This window comes from Rissa tridactyla, chromosome 1 (genome assembly GCF_028500815.1).
Source record: "Rissa tridactyla isolate bRisTri1 chromosome 1, bRisTri1.patW.cur.20221130, whole genome shotgun sequence".
NCBI classification, from domain to species: Eukaryota; Metazoa; Chordata; class Aves; order Charadriiformes; family Laridae; genus Rissa; species Rissa tridactyla.
Genome location: NC_071466.1, coordinates 118,866,680 through 118,889,735, shown reverse-complemented (window position 1 = coordinate 118,889,735; position 23,056 = coordinate 118,866,680). Strand labels below are relative to the sequence as shown.

At 39.5% G+C, this 23,056-nt stretch overlaps 1 protein-coding gene across 1 annotated transcript in view; it reads left to right on the top strand.

Moving 5' to 3' along the window:
* The window catches only part of CRYBG3 (crystallin beta-gamma domain containing 3), a 95,362-nt gene that overhangs the window by 30,585 nt on the left and 41,721 nt on the right, over positions 1–23,056 (top strand). The window contains exons 4-7 of the mRNA XM_054189219.1: positions 13,039–18,001; positions 18,980–19,027; positions 19,388–19,503; positions 20,565–20,712. Of these exons, the coding sequence (XP_054045194.1) occupies positions 13,039–18,001; positions 18,980–19,027; positions 19,388–19,503; positions 20,565–20,712 (5,275 nt within the window). The remainder of the gene's footprint in view (positions 1–13,038; positions 18,002–18,979; positions 19,028–19,387; positions 19,504–20,564; positions 20,713–23,056) is intronic.

Below are 23,056 nucleotides of genomic sequence, written 5' to 3'. Positions count from 1 at the left end.
TCTGCTGACAAATGACTGTCATTTCTAAGGATGATTGGAGTGTCCCTGACTCGACTTTGTGCAAAACTGTAGTAGCAACTATCTTAAATAAATGAGAAGTCAGCTGCAACAAAGTACAACTTTAAAGAAGGTTTTCTAGAAGTCTCCTGACTATGGATAGATCCGGTGTAGATCGTCTAAGCGTTAAGAGAGATTAAAGTTGTAGCATTTAGAAATACACTTAGTATTGTAGATATGCTTTAAAAAAAAAAAAAGTGTAAAGAGCTTATTTCCATCCATATTGTGGGCTAAATAAAGGTTTGAATGTGTGTCCTTTTTATATCTCACTAGTTCAGTGGTTTTACTTCTGCAAGTAAGGTTTCCTCATTTTTAAATTATCTTTCCTGGTTTATTTGACTTGGTGATTTTAGCTTATGTTTTCCCTTGTTCTTTGGGGTTTTCCTGTAATGTAAAGAAAGTTATATAAAATACTCAATTAGCCTCAATACAGAACATCCTTAACAGTCCTGTAATGTTTCCAAATAAGATTTCCAAAAAAATGGTGCCAAGGGCATCAATGTGTGTTTGAGAGTAGAAAAGCGAAAACATTGGCTGTGGTCCACACCGTATATTACAAAATCTTTCTTACCATGGCATAAACATAAATAATAGTATTCCAAAAACATTTGTAGCTGTTATGTTGAATAGTTGACTATGTATGGGCCAGTACAGCGTAGGTTTGGAGTTAGGTGTGTATGTATGAGTGTGGTATCCGTCCAGTTTTTGATAGGTGTGTAGAATACGGACTTGTCCCCAGGCAATGAATCTGTAATGTTTACTCAGACTCTCAATACTGACCAGGATATTTATTTCAAATTGAAGCTGATTTGGTAATTGAAGTAATGATTTGGAGTAACCAATAATTATATCACAGTGCTCCTGCTTATGTGCAGAATGGGGCAATGTACTGAGAAGAAACACCTTTTTTTTTTTTTTTTTTTTTTTCCCATGAGAGTTTTAAAACTAATTTGAGTTATGCTCAGTATATAAATCTGTGGTATGTGAAGTGTTTCACCTCCATACAGGAGGTCAGAGATTCCCAAAGTAGCCACTTAATTAATTTCACTTCCATATTGGGGATGTCTCCAGGACTCTGTCCTTATTTATTATTCAGTAGACTAATGATTTGCGGTGTCTGTCATTCACCTTTGTATTATAAATAGGTGACTAGGTGATAGGATACCTATTCAGGTGAACTTAAGACTGTATTTCCACCACCAAAATAGAGTACTGTTTGTAGTTAATAATAATGGTTTTGTTCCCGTGAGTACTCTGGTTTGGTGTGTGACATGGTCAACTGGTTTTTATTACAGATTCTTATCATAGTAACACACATCTGACTGACCTTTTTCCAAACTGCACGTTGCAGCCCAGCACCACCACTTCATTCACCACAATATAGAAGAAAATTTCTCCTCCCCTTAGTTGTTGTTATCTGGAGAGGCCTAGGAGCATTATGTTACTCAGTCTAGTTCCTGAACAAACTGTATTTCTTAAAACCTGTTGGACAGGCTGGCTTGCTGCATCAGTCTCTTGCTGCAATTTGCTGTTTCTGTAGTATACTCTGCAAACCAGCAGATAAGTCGCCTGCCATTGTGCCAGGGGCCATCCAGAGATACAAGAAAAGTCACTCCTTGCCTCAAAGAGAGCTTAGTCAAAAAGTAGATGTTAATAGATCTTTTTCATTTTTTGCTTCATTACACATAGTTTCTTCTGTGTTGTTTCTCAGCATATTTTCTGCTGTACTTTCTTCAGTGTTTGCTCTTTTTCTCCTTCTCTCCATCCACAGCTACTGATTGTATTATTCAGTTTGCAGTGGTAGTTTGTCATCTATACAGGTTTTTTTTTTCTTAATCTCTTCCCCAACAAAGTCAGTCCTCTTACATGCTTTGCACCTCTAACCTACCTTGAGTCTCTCCTGTCTGTTCAGATGAATATGAATCTTGGAGACTCAACTGAAGGCCCAGCATGTGGTGAACAAAACATGGCAATCAGACCCTGCAGTAAGTGGATGAGGTGCAGCCATGGTCAGCCCTTACAAAGTCAGTCTCTTTTTTTTTTTTTTTTTTTTTTTTTTCTCCACCATTTGCCTGGCTGATGCAATAAGGAGCTGGTGCACATCTTTCCTTCCAGTTAGAAACCTCTGACTGCTGCTGGCTTTTCAAAGTGTACGCATGAGCTTTGTTTGACTTCACCATTTTATTGATACCTACAGGCCTGTGAGCAGGAGCAGTGGAAGTGACAGAATGTCTTGGCGTTTTTTTTTTTTCTGCTCTGTTCATATTACACTAATGCAATTGAGTAGATCTTGAGCAGTGAACTGATAAGATGTGGGCAGTCTGTATGCACAGTTTAGAGGGTCTGATAGTATTCATTTGCTTCTTGCATTGATTTTTATTAAGGCATTAATAAAAGCTTACAGAGTTCGGAATGTGAGGGTATTAACTTACTGAAGTGACCTCCTTGCTCTGTGCAAATATTTTTAGGTTGTTTTGGTTTTCTTGAAATCAAAGTTGCAGTTGGCATTTTCAATTGACAATATTTTGACATTGTTCTATAATATTAGATAACATATTCAAATCGGTGTAGATACTTCTCATGGTTAGGCAAGCATATAAAAATGTGTGTTGCTAGTTTGGAGGTAGGGGTGAGTAGATCTATGTACAGAATTAAGTTTTTCCATGGAAAATGACTTTTTTAAATGGAAGAAAACTAACAGGTTTTTTGTTGTAGCTGCTGTAAAATCAGGCAAACATTAAACCAGTCATTTTCCTTTTAAACTCGTACTCAGAAGTACAGTGTACATTCTGCCCTTTTTGGCTCAGGATACAAACAAGTTAGACAGTCTCTGTAACTTTTGTGTATATTTTTCTATGCCTGACTACCCAATGTGAACTGTGTTTCTGAAGCAATTAGTAAAGAGAAATTGAAATGACATTGTGGAAGCAGAGTTTTGCACTGTTTACCTTTTTAAAAATTTGAATCAAGGATGCCTCTTCTTCTGGAAGTGATTATGCCAGGTTTATTCTCTTCTGGTTTATAAAAGTTTAAAGGATATAGAGCCTTTTTTTTTTTTTCTTCTCTTCAGTACTAGCTAGCTTCTTTACTAAATAGACTAACTGGTATTCGTTTAGCTTAGTTAAATTGTGAAAGTGCTCTTGATTGCTGAGGATTGGCTGGATAGTTTTGCAGAAAGTACTAAGAAGTAGTTGGAAGTGGGTGGTAAAAGCACATGAATAATAATGGAGGGATGGTGAAGATGTAGCACAAAGGAACTGGAAGGTCCATGGATACCATGAAGGGAAGGGATGGTGTGAATGTGGTCTTTTGCTAATCTCTTGAAGACTGGGTCCCAAAAGACAGATGAGACATGCTAGTCATCCATATAAATTCAAAGGTACTATCGATTCCATTGATTATGTTAAACGGCAATTTTAGCATTTAATGTAGAGGCAAATCGAAGCTGAGGTCTTTACAAATCCATAAGACCACACTGTTTCCTTTGTCATGAGGAACATTTAAATGAATTTGTTAATTCTAAACTACTGTTAAATATTGAATTTATCTATGGTTAGGGAGGAGGTTGCAATGATAAGTGAAAGAGGGACAGTTGTTAGATTGCTTAACACGCATTAGAGTTGTTTTTAAAAAAAAAAAAAAACACCAAAAAAAACCCCAACAAAAAAACCCCAAACCAACCTTTCCAAACTAAAATACCTACGAAATGGTCTCAGGTGCCTCTACCGAGACAACTTCATTAACCTCATATCCTTAAAGCAATGTTTTGTAAAATACAAGGAAATCAGACTGCTCTGACCTGTAGACTGATGTTAATTTTGCCCTCAGTGGGAGGCCTGGCACTTGGGAAAGACTCAAGTTTCCAGGCCTTGAGCCAAGGAAAGTGGAATTGATGAGCTCAGTCTGTGGAGTTTGTGAGGGGCAAAATGTGTTGGTCACATTATTCCTCCATCATGCTGGCTGGTTAGTGCAGAGGCAATTGTACCCTAAAGACTTCTGCTCCTTTAATCCAGACAGTGGCAAGTGGTAAAGGAGGAGCACAGAGGACAAAACCGTGATAAATTTGGTAAAGTCTCTAGACAACAATTACTGTGGACAGTAACATAATAATTGCAGCATTGAAGATGGGTGAGGAGAGTTGGGTTGACTAAGTCTCCAGTTATTGCATCCCTTTATCTTCTGTTTGTCTCTGGGATGGTTGAAGATTTCCTTTGCATTGAGAAATGAAGCAAGCAATTGGGCTTGCAGTGTTGTATAAAAGGTTAATGATAAAGGGGTGAGGTTGGTAAAATATAAAATACATTTTTAAAGTAATGCTTATTCATCTATAAGTCGAAAAGAAAAATGCAAAGTAAGGTATTTGCTACTAAGAAAAAAAAAATAATTGAGTAATGACCCAGATCTGTTCTGTTGACTGCTTGCCATTTGCCTATCTTCTAGTATTTTTATTTTTGTAACATCCAGTAACAATAAATGGATGTTGGGTACAGTGACGTGCAAAACAGTCATACCTGTGAGACTGCATGGCTTGTTCTGGAGATCAGCAAGATGCCTTATTGCATTGCTGAACACGATTGATGAGATGAAAATCAAAGTTGCACCCACTCTAAATGTTTTGATTATAAAATCCTAACCACATTCTAATACCCCAGTTCAGGAAAATATTTAAGATCCTGACTTGTCCCTGCTGTTATGAACCTTGTGGACCGGGAAGTGAGAAAGAGCTCCCAACCCCACAATTACAAGGATTTTCTAATTGTAGGTAGGAGAGGGGGTGATTTCAAAAGCAAATACTTGAAACAGTATGCTTTTACACTTTGCACCCTGCCAGGAGCCAAGTCCTCATAATAGTTTAGCGAGAGCATTGCAAGCTATTTCATTCAGAAAGGGAGGTAGCCTTGAGGAGAGACAAATTTCAGACTGTTTACAGTTCTATGTTATACATTGTCGGGTTCTGTGAGGGTTTAGGGTTTTTATTTATTTTATTTTAAAGTCTAGTAAACCTGTTGCTATACATTCAATTGCATTAGTATTTCCCACCTTAGAACTGTCAAAAATCCTGTCCTTTTATTTTGCTCTGTTAGAAATACATCTGATAAATTCCTTCAGGCCCACATAATTCTGGGTAGTGTGTCTGTTTCAGAGCTTGTCATTCACCTTTGTGTTACTGTTCGGATGCAGGCTTGTGGTGATGCAGAAACATAGCACTTCGTTTGGCTGATGGATTGTATATTGTGGTTTGGATTCAGTCAGTAGCAGCAGCATTCTTCTTTCGCTATAGATGCCTTTGGCAGACAGTCGAGTCAATGAATGGAAAATAAATCACTTAATGCCAAGCGATGGTCTCGCTAGGTAATTCCTGAGGAATACTATAAAGATTCCGACTGTACAGACAAATATGTGTCGTTGTATAGTAAAATACAGCCTGTCAGAGACAGGAGAGACAGCTGTTTCCCTTTGTAGTAAGAGGTTGCCTTGGTGGTGGCTCTGGGGAACACCAGGACAGCTGTGGACCCCTGGTGATCCTGTCAGCATGTGCCTTGCATGCGTGCAAGCACTGCTGTTTTGACCTAGATCAGTTACTTTTTGTTTTAATCCCCTGATGCACTTTGCTACACAGACACTTGAAGCAGCACAAGGGGGAGCGAGGGGCAGAGGTATGCATCTTGGTGTGGAGAAATGGGAAGGGAGGAGAGGGATGTAGTAACTCTTCTTCTGGTGGCTTTTTGGCTTCTGCCTTCAGAAACCAACCGTGGAAGTGCAGTGTTGTTCAGTTGCAGGTGGTCAGATGGACAGGGAGTAATCACTAAGAGTGACCTGCTATGGCTTGAGAGGGGTATAAACTATGTGGATAGCTTGACCCTTCTAGGATAGCCAAATATGTCCCAAAATTGATGTAGAAGGCTGTCCTGGGGAAGGATCGGGATCATCCTGTCCCTAATTTTCTTGATGAACTGTGGACAGAGGCCTCCAGCAGTCATTGCAGGGGTATATCCAATCTCCCATGGAAGGATTTAGTGTTAGCTAAGTTAAGAAAAGGCCTTCATTATTCTTAAATCTTTTCTTCCAGACACATCTCTATGCATACCTTAATTTGAACAAGCTACCAGTACTCACAGACTTCAGATTCTGATGAGAGCCCGAGCCTATGTGGGTCGGCTGAGACCTTGTCAAGATAGGTGCTGTGCTGAGATTAAGCTACCCGTTCCAACAGGGGGGTGGGTGAATTTCAGGGCTCTGCCGTAGGAGAAATGCAGGTCCAGGCCTGCCTGCCTGCCAGAGAAGGGTACCTGCCCAGAGCTGGGACATGGGCCAAAGAAAAGGTTCTTGTTGGCACCAATGCAAAGATTTCTGTGTTTCTGAAGGATGAGAGCTTCGTAGTTTAAGAGTAATTCATAACAGATGCATGAAGCAAAATTGAGTTAAATTAATTAAGCTGAAAATTAATTGAGCGTGTTGTTTTTTCCACTGAACTTTTTTAACAAGTTTTTTTCAGCTGTTTTGTTAGAAACAGCATTTTACAGTGTGATTTTGAAGTTAAGGAGCTACCTGCAATGTAATTGTTCAGGCCTCCTAGGCCTTTACTTGTCAATAAAGGCTTAATACTCACACCTTCATCCTTACTGTTGTTGGGGTGGCAAGTAGCATCAGAGAGAGGGCATCACTGGGTTCCTGCTTTAAGTAGGCAGGTGGTCGGCTAGAATACCACGTAGTCACCTTTGGTTGCCTCTTCAGAGCACACGCAGCATCTGTATAATACTCATAGGCAGGTCCCAGTCTAATCTCCTGCTGATACATCTGCTAACTCCCCCTGGCATCGGTGTACATGAAAGGGAAGAATAATCTTGTTGCTGGCATCCTGATGTCAAACCCTTTGGTTTCCTTAGCGCATCTGAAGCTATGCTCTTACTTGAGAGTAGAGGAATGTCCTAGCTTTAATTCTTCATTACATATGAGGAGGGGCCAAGAGGAGCAGCCTTCTTCAGCCTTAAGAAGGCTAAGGGGAGACCTTACTGCTTTCCTCAGCTCACTCATGGAGGCCTTAGAGGAGGTGGAGGCAGACTCCTCTCAGAGACATGCGCTGTTGGGATGAGAGGTACCAGGAACATGGGATATTGGGAAATGTGTTTTCACCATGAGGGTAGTCAGACCCTGGGGCATGTGCACAGGGCTCCAGTCCCGAAGGCCCCTCCTCAGAGGTGCTCGGAAGTTGTAGGACAAGGCCCCGAGCACTCCGATCGTAGTTGGCCCAGCTTGGAGCAGGGGCTGAACTGGATGATCTCCCAGGGTCTTTTCCAGCCCGTATTGCAGCTCTGTGCCTGAAGGTGAGGCCATCTCTCACAAGGTAACTTTGTGCCATCCAGCTTCTGAATGTGATTTGCTTTTTCTTGGTATTTGCAGCATCTTGTAACCCCTCCTTGCGTGCCAGCCTGAGGCAGCATGTGGTAAACTGCTGCAGAGGCAGCACAGGCCGTGCTTGTCTGTGCTCCCTGGAAGAGGCAGGTCAAGGCTTTTGGGCACCTGAGTATCTCGGTGTGTGACAGAGGGGAAGGGAGGGGGAGCTGGCTGAACTGTGTGGGGGGCAAGGGTGGCAGGTAGGTGTTCACGGATACTTCCCACAAGTACGGGGCAGAAAGGTCAGCCTGAGAGCTATCCCAAGCCCTTCATGCTGGTCTTGGTCTTAGTCTTGCAGCTGCCAGTGTTTTGGGTCAGCCTCGATATGTACTTTCTTCCTTCAGACTCAAAGAGTAGGATTGCTTTCCCAGATGTGGAAGATAATCAAGAAGTAGTACCATGAAGGGCAAGGGGAAGGAAAAGCATTCCTTCCAAGGTCACAGGGACTACATTTGGTTTTATTAAAATTGTCATGGACTCTTAATTGTCCTTATGGACATTAGCTTTGAAATTTCCTGCAGAATCAACTGTGTGCAAATCACTTTGTTCAGCCAGACTTTTGACCTTTTGAAATACACATTGTGACGTCTCAGGATGCTAGGTATTTCAAACTTCAGGTTTAAATCATGATGCTATCCCCTCTGGCTAAAAAACAATTTTCTTTCATTTAAGTTGTATAGAGCAACTTTTCAGTTAGCCCATAATGTCTTTTTTTAAGTCAGGCTTTTATTTTTTCCATTTATGAAGATCTGACATGAGTGTAGAAACCAGCTGGCTGAGTGAGTTGGATTCCACCGGAAAGTTTTTCAAAGTGACTTTAAGGCAGTTGTTTCCAGACGAAGGACCTTAACATAATTAAAAAAAAAATTGCGTAGTTAAATATGTGGTAGGAAAAAGCTAAGTGGAAAAAATTAAAACAAACAATAGCATAATTTTAAAATAGTCAGGGAGGGGTAGACAGGAACCACAAGAGACATACTGTTTTAGATCAGCGGTTTTCAGCCTGTAGCCTGCAGATCTCTCTGCTCTGGGAGCTACTTCTAAAGGGTCTATGAGGGGAGATTAGGGGAAACATGCACACATATGCGTGAAAAAGCAGAAGACTGGTGGGCTGGGGAGAAAATATATGGACGAATGAGGTGTGAGGAAGAAAATGGCCATTGCATGTCTGGGGAGAGCCAAGTGTTGCATGCTGCAGAAACAGGCCTGCCAGCGGTATGCTTGTGCTTCAGCACTGCTGAGTCTGAGCTAGTGAGCCTGGAGCTAAGCAGGGAAGCTGGTGGTAAGGGCTTTCTAGCATGGATGTCATGCTGTGAATGTGAATCTGTGCTGCCTGGGGATCTGCGGTGCTGTACTCTTGTAGTGCTGTATCATGCTGTGTGATCTTCCTCCATCTTTTTTAAAATAGTCTTGGGTTGTCTGCTTTCTACATTATTGTATGGTACAAATATGAAGATTGGAGGGGTCACCATCCTGATGACATACACTACAAACAATGTAATCTTTACGGATGCACGGAGATGAGACGTTCAAGGTAGTAGGTTTACTACTGCTTCAGGGCTTCAAAACCAACAAGATTGTTTTATAACTATTGCCACTTTTTGGGCAAGTTACCCAAGATGTCTGTCATATGGGATGTCAGAAGATGTTCATCTCTCCTCCTTGAGTTAGCCCCCCTTGAACTTTTTATTTCTCTTTCAGAATTGAAGAAATCTCTACAAGCACCTACTTTTGACAAATTTAACGTAACTCATGTTGACATCCTCTCTTGTTGCTGTCAAACAGTCTTTAGTGAAACTGAATTAAGGTGTTATAGGGAATTGAATAGCTTCCTGTGAAGAAGGGAGACAAGGAATCTCCCAGTATTTGAAATGTATGACAGAATGCACACTGGGTTCTGTATATCATCAGGCTTTCATCTGTATCCTCATATGAGTTTAAAAAAAAAAATTGCAAAGAGTTTTTAAGGTAAGTTCGGAACTGACATTCTTTTGGTGATCAGAAATGAATTGTTACTTTAAACGTCTATGAAACAAGTCTCTAGTGACACTTTCAAAAGATTTTCTGTGACACAGCCTGCTTCTAAATGTGTTTCGTAAGACTTACAGCTGAATAGCTACTGCCGCATAGGAACGTGGGTTTTCATTTTTTAAATGTCTTGCTGTTGCATGTGAGCTTTCAGATTGAACACACTTCTGTGTGCTCTAAAAGTAAATGCATTAGGACTAAAAGGTCTGTTGTCAAATTTTTTGTAATATGCTGAGCAGCAAATTCTTTATCAAAGGTCAGAGATCCTGAAGTTGCCATGTCTGGAGGAGAGATTGGTTTGCTCTTAAAATAGCATGCACTGCAGAAATTCTTGGTAGAGGCAAGTCTGCAGGAAAGCAGAGCTGTGTGTTGGGAGACAGTGGGGGAGGCCAACTACTGTATGAGGCTCTGCAGGTGAAGTGTCGCTTCAGGTAGTCAGGATTGAGTTTGTGTTCAGAGCTCCGTAGAGCATATTGCTTTGAGTCTTGCTCAGACTTCAAATTGATCAGTCAGAGCATAAAATTCCCTCAGAAGACAAACGGAAAGCAAAAAGAATTGGGAGAAATGATAAAAGGCACCACACAGGCAAAGTGAGATTTCTGAGTATGTTTGTTTTGCCCCTGACCATTTGTTATAAATGGTATAATTTTTTGTTGGTATCTGTGGCTCAAATCAATATGAATATAGGATCCTATCATGCTGGGTTCTCCTTGTCATCCCTGTGTAGGCAGTATTCTGTAAAACTACCTTATTCATCCCATTTCTGGATGCTTTGGATTTAAGAATTGCTGAGTTCCTGGAATAAATCTGAAGGCAAAGTTGGGTGTGGGAGACAAACAGAAGGACATTTTCCAGGTTTGTGTCAAGCACTAGTTCTTCCCACATTTTTATAGATAAATTCTGAATTCTTCCCACTGCATATCAGACAAAATATCAACAGCAGAATGAAAGGTGCTCAGTAAAAGTTAATTGTCATCAGGCCATTTATTCAAAATAATATCTTGATTGTGGTGGAAATGAATGTTTGGTACCTTGCAGTACCATTACTGTGCTCACTTTAAACACACATCATTACAGTTTTCATTTTCAAGAATCCATAAACCTTTTTTAGAGGATTGGTGTCAACCTGTGTTCTGTTTATTTTCTTGAAAGAAATTTTATCCGGATTGAGGATGGCTCTAGACTGACTTTTATTTTTGAGGTTGGTCAAAGTATGGGGGAGCTGATGGATTTTGTAAAAGCTTAATAGTGATTATTTAAAACATTTTGATCCTATTCTGATTTAACGGACATAGGAGAGGTTACTCAGTAAGGTTAATTCTGAATGAGAGCATGATCAGCTCTTACATTCTTAAGACTTACATTTATTATGGCTGTGGCTGTTTGATGATGGGTGAATATAGTGTACTATAGAACTCAGCAAATCCTTCCCCTAAGATTTTTAGGATCTCTGGAGCTTTGGAAAATATCTTCTAATGTAGAAGGAAGTTTTCTGTGAGGAAGTGGAAAACAACGTCATTTTTATTTTTTAAGGAAAACAAAAAAAATTTCCTTCTTCTTCTCTACTGCCCTTTCTCCAGCTGTGTTTTGTTTTCTTTCACTCAGAAATGTGTGTTTCTTTGAAGAGCTATGAGTGCTGAAGACAACAACATGTGTGTGTATTTAGCAGCTACCACTGCTACCACTGGAAAACAAACTAGTGCTATAGAAGATTAAATGTAAACATCTAACACTGCAAAAGCTTAGGAGACATGGTGTTTATACATGACCTTCCTGTTTCCTCTATAACTTAGTATACCTGGCTAATAAAACCTATACTGGGATTCTGCTGTAACTTTCATCAGGTAGTACAATGAATTCAACCCCAATGCAAACCTAATTTTCAAGTTTTAATAATGTCTGAGTTCCCATATTCAGATATTTTGGCATTAGTCTAATATACATGTCCAAATACTGCACAAGGAGGGAGATTACTGGTGATTTTAAATAGTAGTAAGTTCCTTCTTCAAAATAAAATTATTATTGAAATAAGAATCTGGTCCTCTCAAAACTTGACAGAAAATAGATCCTATTTTAGCCTTTTCTGTACCTATTGAAAGAATACGTACTCAAAATCCATACAGACAATATTTGAAGTTATAGTTACTCAATGATACTCAAACAAAATTATTTATTTTGCTGTTCAGTTTTTCTTAGTAAATTTATTTTCTATTTCTCACTTAAATTATTTGTTCTCAACTCTAGAACTGTAATAACTTCTTAGTAAATGTGAACTAATGGTAAGCTGCAGAGCTTTTTAAAATGCTTTAAAGATTTTTTTACTTATTGCATTGCTTTTATATTAGAAAGCAAAATCTTAGCTAACTCTTCCCCCACCCCACCCCACCGCACCCCCCCGCAAGAGACTCTTCTGAAAGGAGTATGGCAATTTCCCAGACAGGTGAATGGCCACTTCCAGCCACCGGGTTAGCAAACATAGGGTCAGGCTGGGTAAGAGTTTAAAAGGGTTTGTTCTTAGTTTAGGTGGGAGCTGATGCAGAATGGAGTTTAAGCACAATCTGAGCGTCTGCTTTGTCCTAAGGTGAAGAATGGAAAAGCGGACGGTCACATTCATATTGTCACTGCCCGATTTTTGTGAGAATTCTTTAACCAACAGAAAAATAGGGGGAAAGGACAGAAGCGTTAGAGAGAAGGTATCTGTGATATCTGTTAGTTTGAAGAAGAAAACCTGCCTTTTCAGAAAATTGAAAATGACAGGCTCTGAATTTGTCCTTAGTATATCAGAAAGAGCGGTGAAGGATGAGGATCACAGTTTTTCCATGGTGATTCTTTTGTTTGTTAGTTTTTGCATTCACTTTTTTTGCTAATAATTTTGAGACTGATGAATGGCCAGATCTACCAAGTCCTTGTCACATTTCTAGGCTTCTCCTTTTGGTATTTCTTCCAGTATTCAAGCAGTCTTCATTCTTACCTGATCTCCATTCGCTCTCTGTCCTTACTGCCCTGTGGTTCAGAAAGCATTTCCTGTTGTATGCTTTCTTTTCTCCACATGTTTTCCTTCTCCTAATCCTGTTCCTTAACAATGTCTTGAGAGCTTGGGTAAAAATTTAAATTTAAATTCAATATTTTAATGAACATTAGTACAGTAATTGTTTTTCAGTTTTAAAGTATAGACATGCTTTAGTACGGTATAACACCTTCACAAAAGTATGCTTATTTCTGTCACTGCAGGTGTTGATTTGCAGTGGCGTTTGTAAATAGTAATTCCATTTTCTAGTAGAAATCAGATGATAGTTGCTTATAGAAACATCTACTTTTTGCTTATAGTTTAAATTGACTTTTTCAGTAAAAGGTAGTTGATGTATCATTTGTCATGCAAAGCCATGCTTAGAAAGAGCAGAAAAAGGAGGAAAATAGTGTTGTGTGCAATCTGCAGTTTGTGCTGACCCATGGAGGAGAACAGTACTGTACATCATCTACAGTTTGTGTTAACCTTTATTATCACACTAGCTATTTAGATGGTCTTTTTTCTGCTGATAATGATGATCCTTGTTACAGGCAGATGCAACGGAAGCCAGAAGCACCCGCAGTCACTTACGCAACATATCGAGGTTCTGCAAGGATTAGGCAGATACTGAAGAATCAATCAGAAACGGCTGAAAAAGAAGAAAGTACTGAGAACAGAAATGGTTCAATGATTAAAGAAAATGGACAAATCCAAACAACTGTCTCTCCAAAATCAGCACACTTAATAAAAGAAAATGGAGAAGATGAGAGTAAAGATCATGAAGATGACGTCATAGTAAATTCTTCTGCAGTTAAAATGGGAATGAAAAAGTCTGTTAAAGTTCAGCATTGTTTGGGTAGCAATAAACATGAAATAACTGCAAAGACCACAACTTCATTTACCGAACCATCTCATGAGATAGACTTAAAACATACACCTGCTTTAGCTGCAACAAAAATTGAAAGGACAAGTTCACTAGATTCATTAATGTCATCTAGTAGTAGAAACAATGAGATCCTAACCAATTCCACTTCCCAGATTACCAGTTCCCTTAACATGAGTTCTGCAAGTGATTTGGTTGGAAAAGAAGTTGGACTGCTGGGAGAAGCAGAAGCTCAGTTTCAGGCAGACAAAAATGCCACTTCTAACTTTGATAAAGAAAATCATTGTTGTAAAGCAGCTAATAAGGAGTGCACAAAAGAAATGCAGGATGATTGTTTACATTCACACAAATCAAAAAATAAGATAGTTACTGAAGAACTACAGGTGAGTAAGGGAGAACATGGCTATAATCATCAAATGGATAGTCAGTCGGAGCTAACACCGGATGACCAGATGCTTCATTCCAGAACCGCTACATTTCAGCAGCAAGCTGATCAGCACAAAGGTAGTGCAGATAAAGACAGTGATCCAAGAAAAAGTGATACACAGAAAACTGTGGCAGATGTAGAAAGAGAGCAAAATCCACAGAACTTTCTTGTTACTGCTCTTTTACCTTTTAATGAACAAATACTCGCTTCACTTAGAGTGGAGTCCAGAGGAGAAAAATGCATAGCTGGAGGTAATCTAATTGCTTCAGTGTCATCTATTAAAAATGATGAAGATACAGTCATGGGCAGGGAGACTTGTAATGAAAAATTGAGTGAGTTAGGGAAGCCAGTGCACATACAAAATGATCACCAGTTAATCCTTTTGGAGAATTCTAAGGATACTGCCACACTGCAGACTGGTTTACTTTGTCTGGAAACTGAGGGTCTGAAAACAACAAAGGTTTTATCTGAAGTTGCAGTGGAAAACCTTGCCAATGTATCATCATGCATAGCTGTGTGTGAGAGTATGAAATCTAACTTCGATGAGCTGACAGCACCTCTCTCTCTTACTGATGAGTCTTCTTTTGAAACTGGAGGCTGTTGCGCAGCTTCTCTTCATCCTAGTTGCAAGACTGAAAATAAAACTGTAGGGAAAAGAGAAGTCAGTTTAAAAGATGTGCGAGAGACTGTTTCTTGTCCTGATGTTGAATGTGAAAAGAGCAAATCCTCTGAGCCTGTAGACATAAGCCTCTTGGAGAGCTCAGTTCCTGTCCACAACTGTGGTCCTGTTTCCCTTGAAACTGTTCAAGACATTCCTGCCAAGGCATTAGTTATGCTCACAGAAGATAATACAGCAACCAGTATTGACAGGACAGATGATCCTACTCCTGCTGCTTCTGAAATCAACAAGACTGGTATGACTGAGGTTGCTTTTGTTCCCTCTAAGTGTAAGGATTGCATCTCTGAACTTTCCTCTCATATTTTTAAGTCACAAGAAAACATTCTGGAGGCTTCTTTTTCTGCCTTGAGAGACAGAGAAAGAACTTTTGCCAACCATTCTGCTTTCATCTGTGAAAATGTTGATGTTGACGTAATTTCTGAATCTCCACCTGTTTCTGAAAATAAGTGTATTAATTTTTCTTCCAAGAAGGAAAACAGTAATAAGCCTAGGATATCACCTACAGTACTTGATTCTTCATCTGACAACCAAGGAAAAATGCCTCCTCCTGGCACTAACTCTGAAAATGGCCAGATTGCTAGATGCTCTACAGATTCTGAACAGGACAGCTTAATATTTCCAGCTGCTGGTTTTTGGAGAATAATCCCTGAGGACAGAATGATCAAGGCACCACTTTGCTCAGAAGACCTGAAAGCTTCATGCCTGGCTGATTCTCTGGAACGTGAGCTTACTCCAGCTATACTTGATTGCTCTGCTGCTGGAGTACATGGGGGGAGTGTTTGCATCCCCAGGTCCTCTTCACCTACTCTGGGATCCGGAGAAGCCTCCAACCTTTCCATTTCTGCCTTGGAAACATCGAGCATTGTTCAGGGGAACGGTTACTCCTCCAGCCACAGAGCTGATGATGGGGCAGAAGATGCCTCATCCGCACAACAGGCTGATGGCAGTCTCTTGGCAGAGATAATGCCATCACCCATCTGTCCTTTGGAATCTTCAGAAGTGGCATCTGAGTCAGCCTGTACTGAGAGCGTGTGCAGAAATGCTGTGGGACAGGTGAATCTTGGTAACCATGCTTCTCCTGTCTCAGAAGCCCCGTCTCTGATGGATGATCAAACAGCTGCTGCACCTGCAGAGTCAAATGAGCTCTGTTCTGAGGAACTACAGGAAGATACTGATGTGAAGGGACTAGAATATGCTAGATTCCAAGATGCTGCTGTTTTGTTTAAGAAAGCTGAGGAAATAGTGGACTCAGTTTTACACTTGGCTATAGAAGAAATAATAGCAAAACAAGCCATTGGTGTCTGCCAGCATTGTGGAAGCAAGGATGGTTTAATGAACACGGATATTCTAAATGATCAGAAAGCTGGAACTGTACAGCTGAAAGCAGAAGAAATCCAGTCAGCTGTGCGGTCATTAAAACATTTTAATGAGAGCAGCAGAGGAGGCTCATCTTCATTTACAGGAAATGAAACAGTGGATACAAATAATCAAGATGAAAAGATACTATCTTACATCCCTGATAAAATTGACCTACATAGTGCACTAGCACTAAAAGCAAAAGAAATAATTGATGAAGTCATTAACTCAGCCAAACAAAAACTGGCATCCAATCAGTGGCAAGGCAGTGAGAATAAAAGGCCTTCTGAAAAGGTTGAGCCTGAACCTAAGGCTGAAACCCCAAAAATTTTAAACCTGGGTATGAAGTTACCTGCCAAAACACAGAAACCGACAGAGAACACAGAAGCTCAGAGTGTAGCTGTAAACTGTGAAAAGGCAGATTGCTCAGTTCTTTCTTTACTTCCAAATAGTATGGAAAATGGCATAGATTGGCCCCAAAGCGGTGAAAAGATACCAAATAATGCATTTACGTGTCAAACAAATGGATTCCTACCCACTGGTAGTTCAGCAAGGCCAGAATCGGATCTGATGACACCAGCCAAAGAGAGACAAAATAGAAAGGTGTGTGAACATCTGGCTGCAGCAGAGTTGTGTGGCAAAGCTGGAGTATCAGCAACTAGTAGAAAATCTGATGGATCTTCACATTTAATACATAGAGATGCTAGTGTGACTGAAGAGATGCTTCTGTCACTGCAGTTAAAAGATTCATGCAATAATACAAATATGCCAGAGTGCACGTTGCTGCCAACTGTAAATGTTAATTTGTCCTCTTTTATGTCTGATGAAGAATGTATCAGCATGCAGAGTGAATCCAAAGACAAAAGCAGTCCTCAGGGTTCTCTGGAAAGGAATGCAGAGGACAGTCCGTATGAACACTGCGGAAGAGAAGCTGCAGAAGAAGTACCTGCACAAATAAAAGCAACCTTAGAAGATCTAAAGGTGGTGGAGAGTAAAGAGGAACTAGCAGAAGGGGCAGTTGAGATAGCAGAGGTTAATACTGGATTAAATACACAGTTCACTGTACCGGAATTGTCTGTTATTGGAGAGGGCAGTGAAGGGAAAAACTGCTTCAACACACTTTTTGCGCAAAATAACGAGAATCTGAAGCAAGTGAAGGATCATGACATGAAGAGAGATGATCAGCTTGAAGAAAATGGTCTGGACTGTAGTGATGACATGAAGGAACCATTGGATCTTTTGGCCATTTCTCCACTAATTGAACAGTGGGAAAACAGTTCTTTCACTATCATTTATGAAGGTGCCCTTCAAACTGAGAACAAAGCTGTCTCAACTGACGATACACAAACTGGTTTGCTTTCTTCTTCTGTTCTGCCTTTGGATAATATAGATCATCTAATGCGCGAAAGAGCAAAGAGTAAACACGAGCCAGCCTGTCTTTATGGGAAGGATGGGAAGGATAAGAAGTTGAATGAAGCGACAGATAGCTGTAGCTCGGAGTCATATCTGAGCGTGGAGGCTAAGCGCTGTAGAATATATCCTTTCTCTTTGTCTCCAATATATGAAGACGACAGCTCCCAAGAAGACTTACTTTCCACAGACATGTCACCAGAAGGCCGTCCTAGTGGAATATCTAAAGATAATACTGACGACGCTTCTGTGCTGTCCCTTCTCCAGTTGGTTTCTGAGCGCTTACAGTTTACTACTCAGTTCAGTAAAGAGGACGAGGAGGAGGGAGTGGAGGACGAGGAGGAGGAAGAATCACCATATGAAGAAAATGTGCTTGATGTTGAGAGAGAAGGAGAATGTCTTTCCAGTCAGTGGAGAGGGAATTCAAAACCAACCCTTCAGTCAAATGACCAAACTAGATCTTTGTTTCCTGAACAATCACCACTTCTTTCAAAGGAACAACTTGACTCTAAGGAGCAACCAGAACTGTTTCCAGATGTGGCTTGTCCCAGTCAAACACCTTGTAAGCCAGTTTCACAGAAAGCTGATGCCACTCTCAAGCATCCTCCTACAAGTGTGTACTACCAGTATTTGAAATCTGCCAGCAATTGCCCCTCTGAGAAGGGGACCAGGTTTGGAAGCATTCTCCAGGATATGTTGCAGCCAAAGATTCATTGGTCTCAAGACAACACCATGCCAAAACTGGGAGAACTGTCAGTGGTAAGACGTTGTGTCACATCATATTAGTAATCACAGTGATTAGCCCAGATTCAAAATTGCTGTCTCCCTGTTCTCCTTGCTCCCTTTTTAACATTAATTCTTTGATCTTAAACAGCGTAATTACTGTCATTTGTTATAATAGTTTATAAATATAAAGTCGTCTTATAAAATAATTTTTAAAATGTAGTATTCTTGGTTCAGCGCACAGCTGAAAGTGACTTAATTGTAAAACAGAAGATGTGAACAGAAAGTACAGTAGGAAAATATGCATAATAGCAAGTCTGTATAGTAGCAAAACACAGACTTGTCGATGTTAAGGACATTTCAACTTTAAGATGAATGAACTGCCTTCTGTATGAAATTTGTTCTTTGATTTCTTCTACTTCTGAGATTAGTAGAGCTGCATTGTCCAAAAAGTATAAATACTTGCTTTTACTGGTCTGTTCGATTGTTTCATTGCAGAGTCTTCTACAAATTGTAGCTCAGTTAGCAAGTAATATAGCTGCTTCCACAGATTAGCATTTCTTCTTTAATTTATTTAAAGCAATGGCAGATGAGGGTATGGAAACAGTTCTTCTAATATCTAGAAATTGAAAAGGCCGCACTGACCAAATGCGTAACTGAAGAATAACATCTTTCCATGATGTTGGGAATATTTCAGTCTGTGGTAGAGGCCTGCTTTGGTTTTGCCACTGTTAAAACACGCAGTTTATTGTTTGCTGGGAAAGGGTAGTATATCTCCAAAATTTGTAACTTTCATAATAGTTCTTCCTTTCTACCACCTGCTGCTGTCTGCTGATTGTTTGATTCTGTTCAACTATTTACACCAACTCTGAATGATAGTGAAACAAATCTTGATTGTTTCTGCTAGTGACAGTTGCATACATGTAAGGAATAGTGGAACCAGAATAATCTGTCTATGCTTTATGCTACTGTTGTAGATGTTAATAGTTGTTTTCCATGTCCTTTTAATTTCAGAACCTCGTTGACAGGGCATGTCTCAAATACAATCCAAGACCAGGAAAGGTAAGCTGAATTTGTGTCGCGCAGATCAATATGATACATGGAATAATTTGTTATACCAAAATTTTTGAAAGGAAAGCATCTGAAGTTGTTAGCCTAGTTTTCTATATTTTAGTGGTGCATATGCTTGCACATGCTAATAATGAGATTATATTATTAAAAATCCTGCCACTAGTAAATTTATTATATTTCTGTCAGCAGCTGCTGGTTTAGTTCAGTAGAGTGTTTCATAAAAGAAGAAAATGTGTAGCGTATCAGTCAAGTGGGCACAAAGTGAAACAGGTTTTATTCCAAGCAAAAAATAACTGTCTGCACCGTATGTTGAAATGGGCCCTCATTCGTATGCCTTGTATGTTGTTTCAGATTATTATTTATGATATTTATGGCAGCAAAAGTAAACAAGAAGTTAATTCTGATGTGCTAGATACCACGTCCTGGATCTTTCCCATTGGAGCATTACTTAGGATAATTAGAGGATGGTAAGAAATCCAGGTCATATTTAAATAAAGTCTTTCCAAAAGACTGTATATGTTTTTCTCTTGTATTTTCATTTCTTTTATTTATGACACACGTCTGATCTGCAAGAGTGTCTTTTTCTTTCTTTATAATTAGACTGATACCAATGAAAAAAGCTTGAAACAAGGCTTCAAATGCTGCAGTACAAAAAAAAAAAAATATATTGTTTCTCCGGGGAACTAGCTTCAAACAGAAAGTTTCTAATAGAACCACAAGTAAGTTTAGACTTCTTGCCTGAAGTGCTGAGACAGTACAGCCATAATCATCGCTAGAAGCATGTGTATGCCAAAGAAAATGTTTTTTTTTTTTTTACAGTTCAGTTTCATTATACAGTAGCTGTTGCAAAAGTACCATAAAATGAACAATCTCAGCTGCTGTTTGCAATGTAGCATTTAGAGGAATGTGTATGCAGAAGGAAATACAAGTGCCTTTAAGGTAGATTTTGCAAGTGTTTCTTGGTTTGCTTTGGGAAGCTGGGGCTGAGACCATGTCAGTTGTTGCACTGGAATTTAGTTGGTAGCGCTTACAGTGAATGTTTCTGACTGTCAGCTGTAGTAACAATGCATGTCACATTTATGTAGTTTCGAAGCAGCTTTGTTTGGTTTTGCATACATTTATTTCATGCCGTAAGAAATACTGAATGCCATTATTAGTATGTATATATTTGATGCCTTGTGTAGTATCTGCCTGAACAGGACATGTTTTGATGTGTTAATTAATATATTTGTTCCGGTAAAATAAGGCTTTTTATTTACATTGTGTTTTAGCTGTATTTTTACACAGTTAATATTTTAATTTATGCTAGGCTACGTCCTGGAGGAGAATTGTGTATTTTATTTTTAAAGCACAGAAGTACAAGCCCTGTATTTATCTAAAGTGAATGTGACTACTGAGGGACAGCACAAGAAAGGTCTGATAGTTGGCTTGATAAAAAGAGCTCATTACTGAGCTTTCTAACAAATGTGCTGTGTAAGGACAGTCTTACCTAACAGCAGCAACTCAGTTCATGATATTATTATTACAGTTGGATTTTTTATGAGAAACCAAAGTTCCAGGGTCGGAAATACGTTCTAGAAGAAGGAGAGACTGTGCTGGATCATCTTTGGGATCTCCCGGGTGTGAAACATCGTCGAAGAAACCTCACAGTTGGTTCAATCAGACATGTAACAAAGGTATAGACTTTGTTGATAATATACTCGCACACATAATTAATTTCTGTTGGCAGTCGTGGTGTATTACTAGCAGTGGACAATGTGTGTATGCTGTGTTTCCAATTTTATTCAAGTTTGCTATGAATCACGTTTTTCACCTTCAAGATAAATTTTCCTTCAAGACAGGCTTTTCTTGCACTAAATTTCCCTTTCTTCCTGAAGGTTATGAGCAGATGGACTATCTTACTTTGCCACCATCTTTACCTGACACAGTGACTCCCTTCCTTTTAGATGTTTTCCTGTCCAGTTAATTGAAATTAAATGGAGTCACTTCATATTTTCCAAATGTTTATCTTAAGCTTAAACTGTCTACTGTGTCTGTATGGATTCCGTTTCAGAAATTAGTAGTTGGCTTTCCAATCCCATTTGTATGGCGTGGTCTCCAAAAATTACTGTCGCTCCCTCTACAGTTTTGTGCTATCTGTAGGGGTTCCACGTGGACAAGTGGTGCACCTCAGCATCTGGCTCTGTGTACAGCCAGAAGTTTAAAAGGCGTTGTGTTGAAAAGATAGGAATCAAGTGTCTAAAACTAAATATAATGCATCCATTGTTATGCAGTGAATGGGAAATATATTTACCAGATCGTGTGATTTAAGAAGACTTAGTGCTCTTGTTGTTTAGCACAACATTCCAGTTATTCACAGGGTAATAGCCCTTTACTGCTAGAGAATTAACACTTGTATCGCAATGTGAAAGTTTTTCAGAAATAGTGGTGTTTCTTTGTTCTGTGCTGGTATGGAGGTCATTTTAAAACTGATCACCTTTTTGTCGTCAGTACAGGGCCATAATGTCATAACAATTAGAAATTCTTCATTCTCTTGTTAAGACTTAACAATAAATAAATAAACTCAAAAGAGGCTGGCTGAGGGCATGAATAATGAGGTTAACATTTATTTGAGCTAAACAAATTAAAAGCATTTGACCAATATGGAGTATGAATATTGATCAGTAATGTGGAAGGTGGCTAAATAATTAAAGTAGTACCACAGTCACATGTGGAATTCTGGTCTGAAGCCAAGGGAAGCTGGGTGTGTCTTGGGTATCAAAGAAAACCCTTCAATAGGAAAGGCAGCGTGGTTAGCTTCATCGTTGCTTGATAAAAATCTTTGTAATACAGCTAAATAGGTTCAAGCATTGTTCTTCCAGTATGTGGTTCATTTGTGTGGAAGACAGATGGAAAGTTTTGTTTACAGTATACTAGTTCGGGAATCAACACTGTTTCTTGTGTAACTTAAACCTCTAGCGGGTATGGTTGGTCGGGAGGACTTTTGCTGCTAGTCCATAGGGCTGGTTGGAGCTAGTGTGGGTGTGGAACTCACTAGTCTGGGTTTTGTCCTCTAAACCTTGATTTGTGAAAGTATCCCTCTTTTTTAGGTTGTACTACAGCTGCTGTGGAACTACTTTTAGAATGTAGTTTGCCAAAGTGCTACTTTTCTTTCTTTTTTTTTTTTTTTGGTGAAAAATACAGACATTGTTTTTAATTGACAAATAGCTGTTTCTTTTTCAGGCAGCTTGTGTGTGTGTGATCTGCAGGATCACATGTTTTACTGTCATTCTCTTTTTCATAGGCTGAGTAGCTCAGTGGCTTTTCTCCTGCCTAGTTTGGTCATACTGGCTGTGTGTCCAGGCTGTCTGGCTTGCCTTCTAATTCTTTATTGGCTTTTTATGGTGCTTGTTTAACAACTGCTCAGATGCCTTGAGTTAGCAGATTTGAAAATTGGCTAAATATTTGAGAAGAAAATGGCTTGCCAAGAAGAAAAAAACAGATGTTTACTAAAGAAACGGTAGGAGGTACATTTAATATTATTTTTATTTTTTACTGGCAGATGTTAGTTTGCTGAGAAACAGTCTGCCAGTAGCTTCGTCCTGATTTGGCTTCAAGCCTCCACAAAAAGCAAAGGTTCTATTAGCTTTGTGGTTAACCTGTGGCTTGACTTACTGTGGATACACATTAGATGTATCCATGTGTGTTTAATTTGAAGGAACTTAGGAGGAAGGGGGAAAGATCCCAAAGGAACAGATCATGCAACTAGTAAAACGAAGACCTATTTGAAGTAATGAGGAGTCTGAACTCCACTAAGGCAAGTCAACATGGGCCTAAGCTAGCAAAATCTGCCTGCACACACAGGTTCAATGCAGCTCCTGCAGCACAATCTCTTTAGCCAGGTCAGTTCTCTGGTCTACTGCAGAGGCATACATCAATCTTATGGACTTGGAGGGCTTTTTCTATCTGTTTCTGGGAGCCCAGAAAGCATGCTAAATGTTTCTTTCCTGAAAACAAGAGCTGAGAAGAGTTGATGATGTT